Source organism: Miscanthus floridulus, chromosome 10, assembly GCF_019320115.1.
Source record: "Miscanthus floridulus cultivar M001 chromosome 10, ASM1932011v1, whole genome shotgun sequence".
Classification (NCBI taxonomy): Eukaryota; Viridiplantae; Streptophyta; class Magnoliopsida; order Poales; family Poaceae; genus Miscanthus; species Miscanthus floridulus.
In genome coordinates, this window is record NC_089589.1 from 101,429,900 (window position 1) to 101,447,105 (window position 17,206).

Here is a 17,206-nt window from a genome sequence, read left to right on the forward strand (position 1 = left end):
GTAGAATACTCCTTCGGAGGTTTTGCGAAAGGGAGGACTCTGAGGGCCCTAGCCTTCTTTTGTCGCTCATGGCGTGTCCTAGGAATGGTGATTCCTTCTTGCCGAGGTTAGACCCTTCATGGGTATGGCCGTGAGATTTGGTGGTTCATTTAGCTTGATAGTTTAATTGGGGTTCCGGCATCCGTTTCGTGGAGATCTGGCTAGGGTCAGTTTGGCTGAGACTTGACCGTGGGCCGAGATGCCCATGGCGCTCATGCGCCTGGGTACTTGGTTGCTTGCGGGGCTCATCCCTTTCCATCCCTCGTCATAAGGGTGCCTAGAGCGACTATCGAACCCATCGATGGGCCAACCGTCAAACTCCTGGGCCTAGACGGGCCATAGAGGCGTTTTTAATCTATATTCCTCTTACTCATAACTAGTCGTGGCCTGCCCGGGGAGGCAAAATGACTGGCGCGTCTTCTGAGGGAAAGGATAGAGATTGCGTGCGCATATCCCATGGCGTGATGTTATAGCAGATCATGGCAGACGCGTAGATCTAGGCGGACGGTTGGTTTCCTCGCATCCATCGCCCCTATAAAACCAAAGGGTTTGCCCTCAAGGCTTCGTACCTTGCCTTCTTTCCTTCTCACCTGCAACCTCTGATGCCAATCGCCTAGGCCTCCTGCATCCGTGTCCCAGCCACCGTCGATCTCGCGTTCACCCGCCCCCATCTTCCAATGGATCCGTGGTGCCGTTCTGACATCACGTTCCAGCGCATGGAGGGCCTCATATATCGAGGTCTTCTCTAAGCATGGACCACGGACGAGTGGCTGCTGCCCGGCGAGGAGGACGTGCCATTGCCTCCCGACGGCTACGTGGTGTCGTTCGTGCATTTTCATGAGCGTGGGTTCGCTACCCCTGCTCACGGATATCTTCGGGGGCTGCTGCACAACTACAAGATTGAGCTGCAATACCTCAATCCCAATGGAATCCAGCACATGGCGGCGTTCTTCACCCTGTGTGGGGGATTCCTAGGGATTAGTCCCCACTTTGATCTGTGGTGGCACTTCTTCGCCATTACCCTCCAGAAGAAGAGGGAGAAGGAGCAGGAGCTGAATACGCCGATGGGATGCGCTGGCATCCACCTCCGGAACAACCGGGTCGGTGAGTACCCGTTGATGCGACTGTCGACCTCCAACAAGGGGTGGCATTCGCATTGGTTCTATCTCAAGAATGACACTGCTGCCCCCCTGCCGGAGTTCACCGGGCGTCTAATCGAAGAGGCCTTGGATTCATGGAATTGGGGCATCCCGGAGACGAACAAGAAGATCTAGGACCACCTCACCGCCATCTGCATCCTGAAGGAGAGGGGCCTAAAGGGGTCAGGCATCATCGGGGCCTACCATGAGAGGAGGGTGGCACCGTTGATGAGGCACGCACTTCCGCTGTATGCGATGGCGCCCGAGGCATCATTCGTCGGGACAGTGCTGGCCGAGGGAGAGCTCTTCCCCTCCGAAGTCGCATAGCGCATCAATGAGGCGATGGAGCCTTCACGGGATGACGCATGCGTCCCTCTTGATTTCGTGTACCCAATGTCGGGGCATCCTCTGATGCGGCCGAAACCGGGCTATACTGTCTTCATAAGTTTCCTCTCCTCATGCCTCCTCTTCAATTGATCTCTCAACCCCTTGATACTAATATTGAGATAGGGGACTAGCCGAGGGACTTCATCCTCACGGATCACTTGGCTCTGCTGCTGAGGGATTTGTTCGTGAGGGCGGCGAATCATGCCGAGGGCGAGTGGCGTAGGAAGGCTAAGGAGGACAAGAGGAAGAAGAGGCAGCGAAGCTGCTAGCGTGGGAGCGAGGGGAGGACACTGACAATGACGACGATGACGATGAGGAAGATGATGACGAGGTAGTTGATGACATTGAGTGGAATGACCTAGAGAGCGAGGATGTGCTGATGGGTATCCGCTCGTCTTTGCTGTAGTCAGGGCCCTTCCCGTTCCATGGAGGGGAGGGCGCGTCAATGAGGCCAGCGAAGATGGGCTGGACCGTCGGCCTGCCTCAGGAGCCAATAGGGGAGGGCGGATCTACCGCCACGCCTAAGGTGCTGGTGGAGGCGGGTGGCTCCACCGTCGCGCCCCAAGATGCAAGGGGAGAGAGCCCCTCTACCCGGGAGCTCGGGGCGGGCTTGAAATGGTCCCACCCTGACAAGGTGGAGCAGGGGTCTGGGGGTTCACCCCCCAAACGTATCTGCCGCCCAACAACACCAATGTAAGTCACCATCTCCTTTGTTTTTCTCTATTTTCATTATGACTTATGCTTTTCATTCTTTGTAGCATAGTGAAGCGGCGTAATCCTTTGGCACTGGCACAAAAGGAGAGCATCGCCCTTCAAGTGTGGCGGCAGCCATTAGTTGGCGTCATGCCCATTTCGGGTGGGAGCGGCGCTGGTGTGACCGCGTCACCAGCCGGTCAGGCACCGCCCATGGTGGCACCCGTGCCTCCGGCAGGACAAGTGGGAGCAAGGGCTCGAGGGGCGCCATCAGAGGTCACCGAGCAGTCAGTGATGGAGGTGGTACCGCCATTGATGACAGGGTGGACGGACCTGCCATCCGTGCTTGTGGCGCCGACCGCGATGGGCGCGATGTAGCCGGTCCATGCCCCACCGACACAGGCGGAGGTGGCGGTGGCTGTGATAGGTGGGCAACAACCAGACACAACCATGGTGGCACCCAAGGCAGCGTTGCAACCCACGCCATCGACGGCCCAAGCAACCGTGCCTGACATGGGCCGGACGGAGGGGGACATGGCCGAGGGGTCTTCGGACGTCATCACGGTGGCAGAGGGGACCAGCGGGGAATCATCCCTGGTCCCGACATCAGGAGGCAGCCACTCACCTACGTGGGGCAAACCCCTGCTCCGGTGGACAAATCTAGAGGACCCGGTGACAACACTATTTACCCTCGACGATGCCACTAAGAGCATGGAGTGGGAGAGCCTCGACGTGGGAGTCACGTCCGTGCTTGAAGCTCTAGACCATGCCCGGGGTGCCTTGGCCGACGTTGTCGTTCCTGCTAGCCTGGTACCTGCTTGATCCTACTTCTCGCTTTTTCCTTTCTCTGCATATTCTTGTATTCTGACCATCGTCTTCTTTCAGTCCCTTATTGCTCGTAGCTAGGGGAAGTCGTGGTTCCTTCATGAGCAAAAGGGAACCTAGGACCGCCTCGTCGAGGAGGCATGGCTATGCAAGGAGGTGATAGCCCAGTTTGCTGCCTCCTAGCAGAAGGTGGCTGAGCTGACTCCTGTTGCCGAGGAGGTGAACAGTCTCTGGTTGCGGGTGGCCGAGGCCCGTTGGCATGTGGACGAGGCTGAGAGGGCATTTGAGGCTCTATCGGTGAGGTCGCAAGAGGATGACGAGGAGGCCACCAGGGTTAGGAGGGAGAGGGATGAGCTACTTTGGAAGAATGCCAAGACCCATTGGCGGATCCTCGACCTCCTGGCCGAGGTTGAGAAGGAGCGGGAGCTGAAGCTGGGGGCTAAGGTGAAGCTCGCAGCCATGGAGGAGAAAGAGAGTCTAGACGCTGCGGCGGTTGCCTGGCTACGCAAGGAGCAGGACGAGCTGCTCCAAACCATAGAGAGGCTCCGCTCAAAGCGTGGCACAACTTGCGAGGAGCGTGGCCAGGCCCTCCGAGAGCACGATGACGCGCAGCAAAAGATCGGCTCCCTCTAGGGCGAGCTTGGAACTGCGATGACCTAGAGGCTGGAGGCCGAGGGCATCTCCACCGGGCTAGTTATGGCGAGGAGGAACCTTCAGGCGGAGAGCGACGAGCTCGGTATCCTGAGCGCCACCCTCGGAGTGGTCTGTGATGACTTGGAGGTGGTGCGGTTGGAGAGGACTAGTTTGCTCGCGTGCCATGCCGTCAAGATCACGGCGCGGGTGTGCTAGCTCGAGAGGGACACCCTTCACACCGGGGTCCATCAATACTTCACGATTGCTCGTTCTTATTATGGGGACAACATCGACCTAGAGACGATGAGCCTCGGCTTTGTGCCTGGCTACACTGATGTCAAGCTAGATGAGATAGAGGTGGCGGTGGCTCCTATTTCGCGGGACCTGGCGGACAAAATGGAAGACTTGGTTCTACCCCAGAGGGGTTAGTTAGTCAGATAGGTCGAATAATCATTCATGTAACAAGAAGACAAACTCTGACCCTTCTGCACTATCACACAAACTTATCATTTTGTTTTGTTTGACTAGGTTTGTTTTTCCTCCCTTTTTATGTGTGGAAAGGGGTTCGTGTGTGCCGACCCTTCCGTTTGTTAAAACCGTGGGGCCTGAGGTGTAGGAGGGAAACTCTGATCGTGCTGGTGAGTAAGAGTGCCACAGCCATAGTGGCATAGGTTTTTCGTAGTCCAACCAGCCATGCTCCAATCATTTGTTTCCGTAGACCTTGTCACTAGATTTAACATGAGGAAGAGGTCAGGCGCGGTGGCTATTTTAGAAAGGGTGTATTTATACCCTTATTAGCCCTCAAGTGAGATCCGACCCCTTGCCATTCGCTAGGGTCAGCTGTCACTAAAAATCATGGAGAGGATAGCGAGATTAGTAGGAGAAAACATCTCTTATTTTCGTATGTACCCCCTCCTTAGGATCCGAGCTATCATTCTGCGACTGCACATTCAGTGTCCTTGCGAGTCTAACTTTCATCGAGCCCCCGCACGTAGTGGTGGTTCAATCAAGGTCAGCTTGACTTTGTGATTGTTGCCCCATCTATGGTTTCTGCATCCGTGGGGGTTGAGCTAACGTTACTTGCTTCGATGGCTCAAGTGATGCGCTTGGTGAGCTCGCTAATGGGCATGTTCGAGTGGAATCCAGGTCCATCTTTCGCGATGGGCTCGGCAGAGCCTTCATGTGGCATTGCTCTACCCCTTAACCCGCCTTCCAACTGATGCCCCCTCAATGGGGATTCTATGGGCTTGGCTGGGAGTTAGGATCGAACAAAAAGGTTGAGATGACCCTGTCTGCCTCTAGGTGGGTCGGGCAAAGGCTGCTAGGGCTCATCTATGTTTTCTTCGCTGGCTCTTGTTTGACATGAGGCGGCCTTGGACCCTCCGTGGGTTGGCCTTCGAACCCTGGTCTCCCGATTTAGGGTCGCTCGGCTTGAGCCCCCGAGCCCTATGAGGCACGAGAGGGGTTGGCCATGTTTCATGCATCACCCCTCCCTCGATTTCTCCAACTAGAGGTGACTCATCATTTATCTGCGACCATGTATTCAGTCTCCTTGCGATGCCAAGCCCCCGAGTCCCCACGCATAGTAGGGGTCCGGTCGGGGGGTCGGTTCGTCTTGTGATCATCATCCATCATGTGTTCATTCGCTAGAACGAAGGGGCTAAGCCGTGCCATGCTTTCCTCACTTGACGAAGCATGGTGCTCGGTGAGTTGTTAACAGGCTTGTTCGAGTGGAGCCCTGTCATCCCCTTCGCGGAGGACCAGTTCAAGGTCAGCTGGTGACTGACTCCAGATTCTTGGTGGCTGGTTCATATTGTTCCCAGATCCGTTCGACCGGTCTGAGGGCTCGATGCCTTTCTTTAGGGCAAAAACCATGGACCTTGCATCATCCAAGACTTGAAACGAGGTCGGGACACCCATGGCGCTTCGCACGCTTTGGGTACTGGCCGCTAGCGGGCCCGTCCTTAACCTCCACTCACTCTTAGGTGCTCTAGAGCGGTCGTGAACCCACTAGTGGGCCAGCCTTTGAACTCCTGGGCATTAATGGGCCGTAGGAGCATTTTCAGCTCCATATCCCTCTTACCTGCGGCGGCCCATGGCCTTTGAAGTCAAACCGTCTCCCAGCGGATCCTTCGCAGGGAAGATTTGGATAGGCATACGCTCGTCTTTCGGTAGCTTCCTAGAACCGTTCGATCAACCTGGGTACAGGTTTTACCTTGATGATAAGAGTGATGGGTTCGGGAAGCTCTTACTGGACATGATCGAGCAGGATCCGAGTCCGTCGCTGGCGATGGGGTTGGCATAACCCACGCGGGGCATCCTACTGCTCCCTACCCGTTTCCCTGCAGTGGCCAAGCCATCCGATCGACTTGTGTTACCTGTTGAGACAAGACTTTCCTACAGAGATAGAGGATGAGGACATCCTGCGCAAGAATTTAGTTAGGCAGATAAGCTAGGCGGGGAACTGACAAGCTTCTAAATTTCATTATAGCAAACAGCTCTTCAGCCCTTCTCCCCATTTTGTATAACAAGGTTAGTGCATTCCGACCGTTTTTGTCATTAAGGCCATAAAAGCTCGGGATGCGGGTGAGCCAATTCTGATCATGCTGGTGAGCAAAGACACCGTAGCTGTTGGGGTGTAGGTTTCCTGAAGCCCAACCAGTTATACTCAGAGCTTGTTCCCACAAACCTAGATCCTAGGTCTTAATGTGAAAGGGAGTCGGGCACTGAGAATGTTTGCTAGGCGGATATATTTTTAAAGTGTACAGGCCCTTTCCATGGCTAAGGCCAAAAAAAGCCCGGGGTGCGGAAAAGAAACTCTGATTACCCTAGTGAGCCAAGGCGCCGTAGCCGCTGGGGCGTAGGTGTCTCATGATCTGACCAGTTTTACTCAGTGTTTATTTCGGCAAACTTCGCTTTTGGGTCTTAATCATGAGAAAGGGTCGGACGTAGAGATTATCTACTGGATAGATATGTCCTTATTAGTCCCTGAGTGAGGCCCGACGCCCCGCCATTTGCCGGGGTCGGGTGTCACAAAAGATCGGGGAGTTCGACAGGGAAACTAATAATAAGAGAAAAATGTGAGTTTATTAAGGGTAAAAGTGACATAGCTGCTCAATGTTCTCGGCGTTTGACGAAGACCTCGCTGTTGATGGTTTTGAGCTTGTAGGCGCCTGACCGGGGCATCTCCGTGACAACGTGCAATCCTTCCAATGAAGGGGAGAGCTCGCGGCGGTCCTTGCTTATTTGGCTGAGCGAAGGAGGGCGATGTCGCGTGCTTCGTCTAGCTGGACTCTGTCCTATGCTCCCCCTTGTTAGAGCTTTCGGACAAGAACCGCTTCAAGAGAATGCAGTCCTTGTACATGTGCTTGACGGGGAAGGCATGGTTCGGGCATGGCCCTTCAAGCAGCTTCTCAAAGTGGCATGGGGTGCCCTCCATGAGCTTCCAACCCCCTGTGACGTTGGCGTTGGCCACTAGCGACCTCTCGTGCCACCGCTTGTTCTTCCTTTTGTTGGGAGGCTTGGAGGTGCCTTCGTCGGTGTCCTCATCCCGCTTTGCCTTGCCCTTGAGGGTCTATCGGCCAAAGGCCTGAGGTCCCATCAAGTCAGGGCTTGGGCTTCCGTCCTCACCGCTGTCATAGCGTCCACCACGGCATGGATGGTAGCCGTGGCTGGCCCCCTCCTTCGCATCACCGTAGGCATGCCTATGTGCGTCGTGGGTGTCACGGGCGTCATGGTTGAGGCCGAGACGCTCATGCACCAAAATCACGGTATGCGGCCTTCCGTAGTTGAAGCTGAGGAGCTGGTTGTTTCTAGGGGTGCAGACCTTCTTGTAGGTAGCTGCAGCTCCTCGGGCGCCTCGGTGATTGCGTCAAGGCCGGTGAAGAGGAGGGGTTGTGTGGCAGCGGAAGACCGCACCAACTCTCCCTCTGTCGTAATGACGAAGTCCAGGTTCCTAAAATGCACGCGCGTGCCCGGGACCCAGCTGACATTGCGATTAGCCATCTGAGGCCTAGTCTTGGACATTGCGATTAGCCATCTGATGCCTGGTCTCGATGTCGAGATGCACAAAAAGGCCCCTACCTAGCGCGCCAACTGTCGGTGTTTCGAGTAAGCATCAACTAGTAAATTTGTATATTGCGCGTCGAACCCGGATGGTGTGCTATGATGACACAAGGATTATACTAGTTCGGGCCGAATGTCCCTACGTCTAGTTTCGGGCTGTTCGTGTTACCAGCACTTAGCTTGTAGTAGGGGTTACAAACGGGGGAGAGAGGGAGGTAGCTCCCAAGTCTCTGGTGTGATGCGGTGTGTTTGTTCAATCAATCGATGTGCGATGAATCGATCCCCTTAGTGGGATGCCCTTCTTTTCCTTTTATAGGTCAAGGAAGACCAGGGGTTACAACTGAAGGGAAGAGGAAAAAGGAAAGAGATATAAGGATCCTGGAGGTGCGCCGTTCTCCTCTTTGTGTGGGTTCCTGTAACTCTATAGATCGTGGTGGCAGCGGCGTCGTACCGAGGTCCTGTTGGCCACTGCAGCTTACGTGTGGGCGTCATGCGCCATTCTTGTCTTCCGTCCCATCCGAGTGGACCGAATGGTCAGAGGGTCCCCTGACAGAAACCATGCAGGGGCTAGCGGTACAGTATCAGTCAACTAACGCCAGTTGACTGACATTGGATGGTGGTCAGGCAGGGAGTTGGCAACACAGTGACCATGCGTCCATCAATATTTGCGATGTGAGTTCCCTGGAATGACATGTCATGGGGACGGGTCGTGCTAAGATGTGATTGCTCCCTGCATGATGCCTGAAGGTTGACCCTGAGTAGTACTTTTTGGCCTATAGCGGTTGGCGGCGACGTGAGCTTCCGTTAGGAACCATGTCCGAGGGATCGGGCGAGGTGGAGCCAGCCCTCAGACATCGGCCGAGGCAGAGCTGACCCTTAGGGGTCGATCGAGGCAGAGCCTACCCTCGGTAGTCAGCCGAGGCGAAGCCTGCCCTCGGATGTCGAGCGAGGCAGGGCCTTCCCTCAGACGTCGGGCGAGACGGAGCCAACCCTTGGGGGCGGACAAGATGGAGCCAACCCTTGGAAGTCAACCGAGGTGGAGCCGACCCTCGGGGGTCGAGCGAGGCAGAGCTCGCCGCCTCATTGTCCATCGAAGTGGGGCCAACCCTCGGGGGTTGGACGAGGCGGAGCCCATGGTCTCGGCAGTGAGACGAGGCCGGGCTCGGCAAGAGGTGTAGTCACGCACTTGACCGCTCGGATGAATCAACGTTGATGGTTATTAGCTTCTCCTCTTCGGGTACCCTAGTATTGGTCCCCGACACTAACCTCATGGAGGCCCTGGATGAAGTGGTTACTAAACCCATACCTCACAAGCTCAGTAGGATAGCTTGGGTTGTTGACAACCTGAAAGAAAAGGATGAGAAGGAGGACAACTTCGCCAAGCAGGTGGACACCTTTGGTGTCCAGCTTGATGCCATGGCTAAGAAGTTGGACAACATCATCAAGGACCTGGACGCCGCCATGGCTCCAAAGCCCAACAAGTGATGATGTGATGTAGGGCAGTGATGTTGTGATGACTTTTGGTGATCTAGTAACTATATTATGATGAAATACTGATGTACCTATGGCAGTGATGATGTGATGACCTTTTAATTTGGTGATGTGTACGTAGTAACTATGAAGAGCCTATAGCTGATGTGTGTTGGTATGAAACTTTGGTGCCTATATAATCTATATTGTTTTTGTTATGAATCTCTGTTGTTCAAGTGTGTTGCTCATATCCTGGATGTCTATAATTACACATGATTGATGGCAAATGTTGCTGCTGCTGCTGTGATCATATCTGTAGACCCTACTAGATACCAAATGCTCAAAGTGAACTGATGCAGACATTGGCATTCATGGTACAAGCTCTAGCTTGTCATTAGCATTCTTGGTATTGTTCAAGTCAATTCTTGGTCGAGGTGGACACCGAGGCAGCGGCCCTCCGTGACAAGTGTGAAGTCCGCCTTGTGCACGGCAGCTCCGCCCTCGCCCTCGACATCACCCTCACCCTGGCATGCTGCCACAAGCGCCGCCTCCCTTGCCCTCACCCACACCCTCACCCTACCCTCGGAGGACGGCGTCGGGTACGTGGAGGATGGCGGTGGATGGCTGCGGGTGGATGGCGGCGCACGGGTGCGGCGATGGGTGGACAGCAGCGGGTGGAACCCTAGAAGATTTTTTTAATTAAGAAGAAGATATTCATCTGACTATAGTACTTGAATCATACACTCCAACTATTCTACTCAAAACATTATGATTTTATTATGAATTTACTATTTTACCCTTGAATAAAAGATTTTGAAAAAGGAATTACCACTCCTTTTTGGGGGCCCTAATCCCCTTAATTTAGGAGGCATCGGGAGGCATTATGGTGCATATGGGCCCCACCAACCATAGACACATCTTTTGTCTCCTGACGCCTCCCTCATAGATGTCTATCATCGACTCTGCCTTTTTAGCCGTTGGATTGCTCGTCATGAGCCGTCGAAATCCCCCTCAATCATAATCCTTCTAATTTTTTTATAACATTTTTTCCAAATATTAGTGCTAATTTTGAATATACTGGCACTTTTTTTATTATAAAATATGATTTAAAGAACGGAGCATCTCAGGGGCTTGGACCTCAGTAGCATCATCCAAATGAGGCCTCGTTTGGATGCTTGAGTATTGGGCTGGATCCGGCTCAAAACCATGCCACACGTGGAATGAGGACCATGTCGGGGTGAGCTCCCACGCGAGGTCCAAATTCGCATTTGGCTGCCCGTGTGTCGGAGCGGATCGCGGCCCGATCCACGCCGACCCGCGGGTGAGAGAAAAATCTCCACCCGGGGCATGGAATGGGCGAGCACGGAGTCGTGCAACCTTGCGCCGAGTGCTCCTCCTCGCGTCGCGGCCTCTCGCCGTCCACCGCCTTCTCGCCATCGTGCAGCTCCTCAGCTCCTCCATCTTTGGAGAGCATGGGAGTCAGGACCTCGTGCCGGGACATCAGGACCTCACGTCAGGACATCGGGAGTCACGACCTCTGCAGGAGCCATCCACCGCCTTCTCGCTGTTATCAGACCAACAGCTCCTCGATCGATCCAGGTGGCAAGTCCCTCCTCCATCTCCTCCTCGACGTCATCTTGTTTCCCTTCCCCTTCTCCTCATCCATTTTTTTGTTGCTAGATAGGGTTCCACGCCGGCGGCGGCTGCTACTCCCACACCGGCCTTAGTCACCTCGAGTTCTTCCAGGTGCATTTCTCCTCCTCCACCTTCCACCGCACCTCCTGATCTTCTCCTTTGTTGTAACCCTTGTTTGTGTGCTAGATCTGTTAGGATATCCAAGATGAGTGGGTGGTGTACAAGAAGGAGAAACTGCTCCTCCTCAACCTTCGGGCCAAGAAGACTGAATTGTGCCCTCCTCTGCCACTACCGGATTCAGCTTCTTTGCCGAGTGCCTCAGGCACTCGGCAAAGGCCGATATACACTCAGCAAAGTCTTTGCCGAGTGTTACACTCGACAAAGGGCGCTCGGTAAACAGTTTATCGGCAAAGACCTCTTTGCCGAGTGCACTTTATCGGGCACTCGGCAAAGCCTGACCAAGTACCAGGTTGAAATCTTGTGTATTTCCCTTTTTATTAGTGTCTGATGGATTTTTTCGACTGAATTTTTTGTTGTTTGGTAGAAGTACTGCTCCTTTTCCATCTTGTTCCTGCTCTGTGAAACTGATCAATACATTAATTAGTTCTGTGAAATTGATGACTAGAGGAAGATTTTGTCATTCTTACTTGATATGCGGTGCACGATGTGGGGCTGATTTGTAGCGAGTCATAGTTGTGATTTACTTGATATGCGGTGCACATTTGTGAATGACATCTGTACAGAGCGCTATACTTGCCAAACAGGCATGTCCTCACAAGTAGCCATTCCTAATCCTGATTAGGTCAGGGTTTTTTCTCTGCTCCAACATATATACAGCTGCCACCGCCTCTGATGACACTCCAATGCAATTAGTAAGATTGCCTAATGTAGTACTCGTATCTAGAGTCAGAGGGTTGATATGATTTTTTTTGTCTGTTGTAACTGAGATCTGTAGTTGTTTCCCTATACCATCTTCTTACACCCTTTTAACTGCTGTTGTGCCATTTCTTTTTTTTTCTTATAAAACTATTCTGCATATTAAATCGGGATGATAGGCCTTGTACAAGTAAAGAACAGATAATATGAATTAGAGATAGCCGTGAATTGGTGTCCATTTGATTGATTGCTGCAGAGATAGCCTGCTTATATGTAATGGCCATCTGTGTATGTACGCTGATCAATCAGGAGCTTATACTCAGTTATTGGGTGTTATATTATTGAGTTTTATATGCCGATCCCTTCTTGTTATGCTCTATTATTGAGTGTTATGTGATGTCATAATGTATACTCAATTACTCATATATCTCTATCTCTACCCCTATAAAAGACCACTTCAAATTATCCTAAAGTCACCAAAGAAATCCCACCTCTATAGTCATAAACTAAACTACATCCACCCCACAAAACGCACACATAAATAGACCACACTAAAAATATACGCACCAGATTAACTCGCATATATTCTCTTTCCTTACTCAACCACATCCGACGGTCCTCCTCCTTTGGATCTGTAGTGCCCCCCTCACGACCGTGGCACCCCACACGCTCGCGAACCCCTCACGCACGCCGCACGCCGCGACCGCGCGTGACTTGGACCACGGGTTATTCCGTGCCTTCGACGACGGAGTGACTGAGAGCGTCGACGACATCACAGACGGAGGACGTAGCCGGCGAGCGACCGGGAGCGGATGACGTTGCCGGCGAATGGGCGGCCTCAACGGAGGAAACACAGCGGAGGACGACACGCCTGAACCCTAAACCCGCCAAGGACGTTGTTGGCAAGCGGCCGGGAGCGGAGGACGGTGGGCGGCGAGTGGCCACGGCCGGAGCCGCCAGCACTTCCAACTCCTTCTCCCGTAAGTTCGCTTTCTCTTGTCCAATCCAAACTGGTATAATTTGAATCAGTAGGTATTGGCAGCATTATCTCTTATTGGACCAGTATCTGCTCTATCTCATGGGCTGTTGTGTCTTAGTCCCAGAAGGACAGAAGGAACATCCCTTAAGTCGGTCAAGTTAGGATTTTTGCTCACATGAACTGTCATTAAGGATGAAAACGGAACACAAATATCCCGGACCGAACCGCATCGTTTTCTATATTTAATCCGATCGAATCCGTATTTTCTTGTCCGACTTTACCGTTTTCGCTTTCGCATTTCAGACGTTTCGTATTTCAAATGTAAACGTAGAAAACGGTTTAGACATTTTTCGACCGTTTTCTACTTTTCTACTTTTAATTTGAAATATTCTGAATTGAAAATTCGGTTTTAACTGAATTTGGCCAACTGCACAGGTCATACAGCCCAACCACGTAGCTGTGTTCTTTCTACTTGTGGCCAGCTGCCCTCTCTTATAGACGGCGCCCAGCCTCATCTCTCTTCACCTCACAAGATGATGCTAAATGTCAGGAAACCAGCAGCATCTACACGAAAGGCCACCTGGGCCATAGCTTATCAAGCTCATCGGTTTAACCCCCACCTGCAAAGTCAATCATTTGATAGTTTTTGGATCATCCGAATAAATCTTTGTTACTCAAAAGAAAAATCTGAATAAATCTTTAAAATAAAATACTACATCTATTCTAAAAAGATTAATAAAATTATTCTGACTCAGTTCGAGTTCATGTTTCTATAATATGCACTTGTTAATTATTATATGCACTTGAACTTGATCATGTATGCACTTAGTCATGCACTTGGTCTACGGGTCGGTATTCCGTATTGAGTTTTGGTATATCGACCGTGTTCGACATAAATCCGCTCAAATTGGTTCGTTTTCGAAATTCTCGATAATTCGTAAGTTCGCGTTCGTTTTCGTATCCGGTTTTACCGTTTTCGCTTTCGTTTTCGTATTTCAAATGTAAAAGTAAAAAACAATTTAGGAGTTTTTCGACCGTTTCCGACCGTTTTCATCCTTAACTGTCATGATGAGCACTCATCTTGGCACGAGGATAGCTGCAAGTCCACCTGTTTACATGCTTTGATGTTTTGTTTCAATGTTATATCTATGTTCTGCAAAAAGCCTGACAACCGGGTTCTCAACCATCAGTTTAAGCCGGTGTCAACTATCGTGCAATTCTGGAGGGCAGTAGGAGCCAAGCACCTTAGGTTCCCAGTTGATTTTCCCTATTGCAAGTAGTAAAAGCTAGCGTATCTTGTTTCTGTTACGTTAGTTGTTCCTTCTAGCAAGTAACCGACTTGTGCTCTTTTATGTCATGCTTGGGGATTTTAGCTGAACAGACCTAGCTGTTTTATGACTTTTTTTCTCAAACACGCAGGAGAGGTGCTTATCATTGCATTAACAGAAGAGACTCAAACACACACACACAACCCACTGTTAAGCCATTTATATAACAAACTGACCTAGAAACTTAACCACCCGAGCTAGGATTTAGAAATGAAAGACCCTTAAACACCAGCCATGAACCAAAGATGGGATTCCTCCCCAGAGAAAATCAGTAGGTATTGGCAGCAGGACTATTGCAGCCTGTAGATCGGTTACCTTCTGGTTGCACTGCATTAATCTTGTTCCAGGATTGGACGACATTGGCGGCGAGCGGGCGGCCTCGACGGAGGCATTGCGGCCGAGATCATGGACCGCACCACAGCCGAGAGTGGACGACGTTTCCGGCGACGGAGGCAGCGCAGACAAGGACGACACGCCTGAACCCGGCCTAAACCCTCACAAGTTAGCATCTATACTTTGGTCCTTAGTTTATTTTATATTGAGTTAAATGCACCAGAGATCCATTAACTTGTGAGTAAGTTTCAGTTGAGTCCATCAACTTTCAAAGTAGCTTTTTGGGTCCATAAACTTTTAAAATGGTCCACTGCAGTCCATACCTATTTATTTAACCTTAAATTCAAAGCACATTTGTAGAAAACCCCTTCCCACACGCATGCAGGTGCGCAGAGAGCCCTGGACACGCGGAGGATCTGCTCGCTTGAGGCGTCCGGGTTGATGTACGTCCTGTAGATGTCGTAGGTGCAGAGGGAGGAGACGGCCACCAGCTCGGCCGAGTCGGCCGATGTTATAGCCATGAAGAGCATGGTGAGGAGCAGGACGGAGCCGGACTTGCCCATGAGCGCGGTGGCAGTGGCGGGCGGGACAAGCCCCTTGGGCGCCTCGGCTGCCGTGATGGGGAGGTCCAGAGCGAGCGCGCCGAGCCCCAGCGAGGTGGCCAGCGAGAAGGGCACAGCCACCCGATCCGCGTGGGCGCCGTCTTCGCCTCGGGCTTCCTCCGCGCCATCCGCTTCCTGGAGCAGCCCAGGCAGCGCCTGTGCCGGGACATCCGCAGCGGCATGCTAGACGCTAAGGCGGTCACGGACCGCGCCGTGCGCGCCGCCGTTGAGCAGCGGGTGCTCCTCCGAGCCGACCCGGCGCTCGCCGACGCTGTCGAAGCCGAGTGCGCCAGGCCGTCGTGGCAGGGGATCATCCGGAGGGTGTGGCCCAACACCAAGTACATCGACGTCATCGTCACCGGCGCCATGGCGCAGTACATCCCGCAGCTGGAGTTCTACGGCGGCGGGCTGCCGCTCACGTGCACCATGTACGCTTCATCCGAGAGCTACTTCGGCATCAACCTCAACCCCATGTGCAAGCCTAGCGAGGTCGCCTACACCCTCATCACCACAATGTGCTACTTCGAGTTCCTCCCCTGGCCACACCCCGACGACGCCGCCGGCGAGCCCGACCAGCGCGACCTCGTGGACCTTGTCGACGTCAAGCTCGGGCACGAGTACGAGCTCGTGGTCACCACCTACTCAGGTTGTACGCACTGTGTGCCTACTGATAGATGACAAGTTCAGTGTTGTGCAGTGACACTAACAACGCTAGCTGTGCAACCATGTGACCCTCAGGGCTGTATCGCTATCACGTGGCCGACGTGCTGCGCGTGGCCGGGTTCAAGAACCAGGTGCCCATGTTCAACTTCCTGTGCTGCAAGAACGTGGTGCTGAGCATCGACTCCGACAAGACAGACGCGGCGGTGAGCGGCGCGGTGCAGCACCTGGCCCCGTTCGGCGCGTCGCTGTTGGAGTACACGAGCTACGCGGACGCCGGGACCATCCCAGGCCACTACGTGCTCTTCTGGGAGCTCCGCCTCCGCACCACCGCCGCGGGCGGGGCCACGACGATGACGCCCGTGCCGGCGTCGGTGTTCGAGGACTGCTGCCTGGCAGTGGAGGAGGCGCTCAACAGCGTGTACCGCCAGGGCCGCACCGCCAACCACTCCATCGGTCCGCTGGAGATCCGGGTGGTGTCGGACGGCAGCGGCTGGTGTTGAGATCCGCGGACTCGACGTGCATCGGGTGGCTGGACGTGCAGCGGGCAGGGTCGGTGGTGTACGTAGGTTTCCAAGCGAACACGTTGACATGCTCGCTTAGGAAGCTGACGAGCACGTCTTCCTATTTAGGATCGAGGTCGGCCCCGATCCAAGCAGTCTTAAACTAGTTGCTGGGGACAAGGACCACTTCCTTCACCTGCTTGGACTTGGTTGATGCTCTGGCGGCCTCCATGGTTGGGATCTCTAGCTCCTCTGGAGAAATCTGCTGTGAAGTCATGAGGCAGTCCTGTAGGCGGATGGAGATGTCAGTAGCCTCGGCGAGCGCAAAGCTTTCCTTTCTGTAGGAGTAGGTGATGTTGAGATTGGCGTGCAGGGAGAGGACCCCCTGCTCCATCGGCATCTTCAGCACTAGGTACGCGTAGTGCAGCACGGCCATAAACTTGGCAAGAGCTGGTCGGCCAAGGATGGCATGGTATGCTGTGTTGAAGTCGGCAACCAGGAAGTTGATGTAGTCGACGTAGAAGTGCTTGGCGGTGCTGAACTGTACTGGTAGTGTAATCTGTACTAGAGGTAGGGACGCTTTTCTGGTAATGATCCCCCAGAACGAAGAGTCCATGGGGTGAGATCTTCCTTCTTGAGCCCTAGCTCGGCTAGAGACCCAACGAACAAGATGTTGAGGGCGCTGCCACCGTCGATGAGGACCTTCTGGAAGCGCACGTCCTTGATGATGGGATCCAGGACAAGCGGGAAATGCCCTAGGTATGGGATGTCCGACTACTAGTCGGCCCTGGAGAAGGTGATTGGGTGCTCCGACCAGTCGAGGTAATTGGGATCAGCAATGGGGCCGTTGTATGTAGCGATTGACAAGACGCGTCGGGCCACAAGCTTCTGCTCACGCTTGTCCTCGAAGACAGCTCTCCCACCGAAGATAGTGGCGACCGTCTTGGCGGCATCCTAGTAGACATGGCCCTTGCTCTTGTCTCGATCTTCGTCTTGGCCGTCTTCGATATCGTCATCGTTGCGCCATGGCCTTTTTTAT

The 17,206-nt window shown here is 53.2% G+C and overlaps 2 protein-coding genes across 2 annotated transcripts; one reads left to right on the forward strand and one right to left on the reverse strand.

Annotated features, from left to right (window-relative positions):
• The first annotated feature begins 14,781 nt into the window (after positions 1 to 14,781).
• Positions 14,782 to 16,167, forward strand: LOC136489149 (probable indole-3-acetic acid-amido synthetase GH3.4). Its single transcript, XM_066485863.1, has 3 exons — positions 14,782 to 14,787; positions 14,945 to 15,650; positions 15,743 to 16,167. The coding sequence occupies exons 1-3, from the start codon at positions 14,782 to 14,784 to the stop codon at positions 16,165 to 16,167; spliced, it is 1,137 nt and encodes a 378-aa protein (XP_066341960.1).
• Positions 16,168 to 16,330: 163 nt separating this feature from the next.
• LOC136489150 (uncharacterized) lies at positions 16,331 to 16,783 on the reverse strand. Its single transcript, XM_066485864.1, has one exon. It carries the CDS (start codon positions 16,781 to 16,783, stop codon positions 16,331 to 16,333), a length of 453 nt encoding a protein of 150 aa, XP_066341961.1.
• Between the last annotated feature and the right edge of the window lie 423 nt (positions 16,784 to 17,206).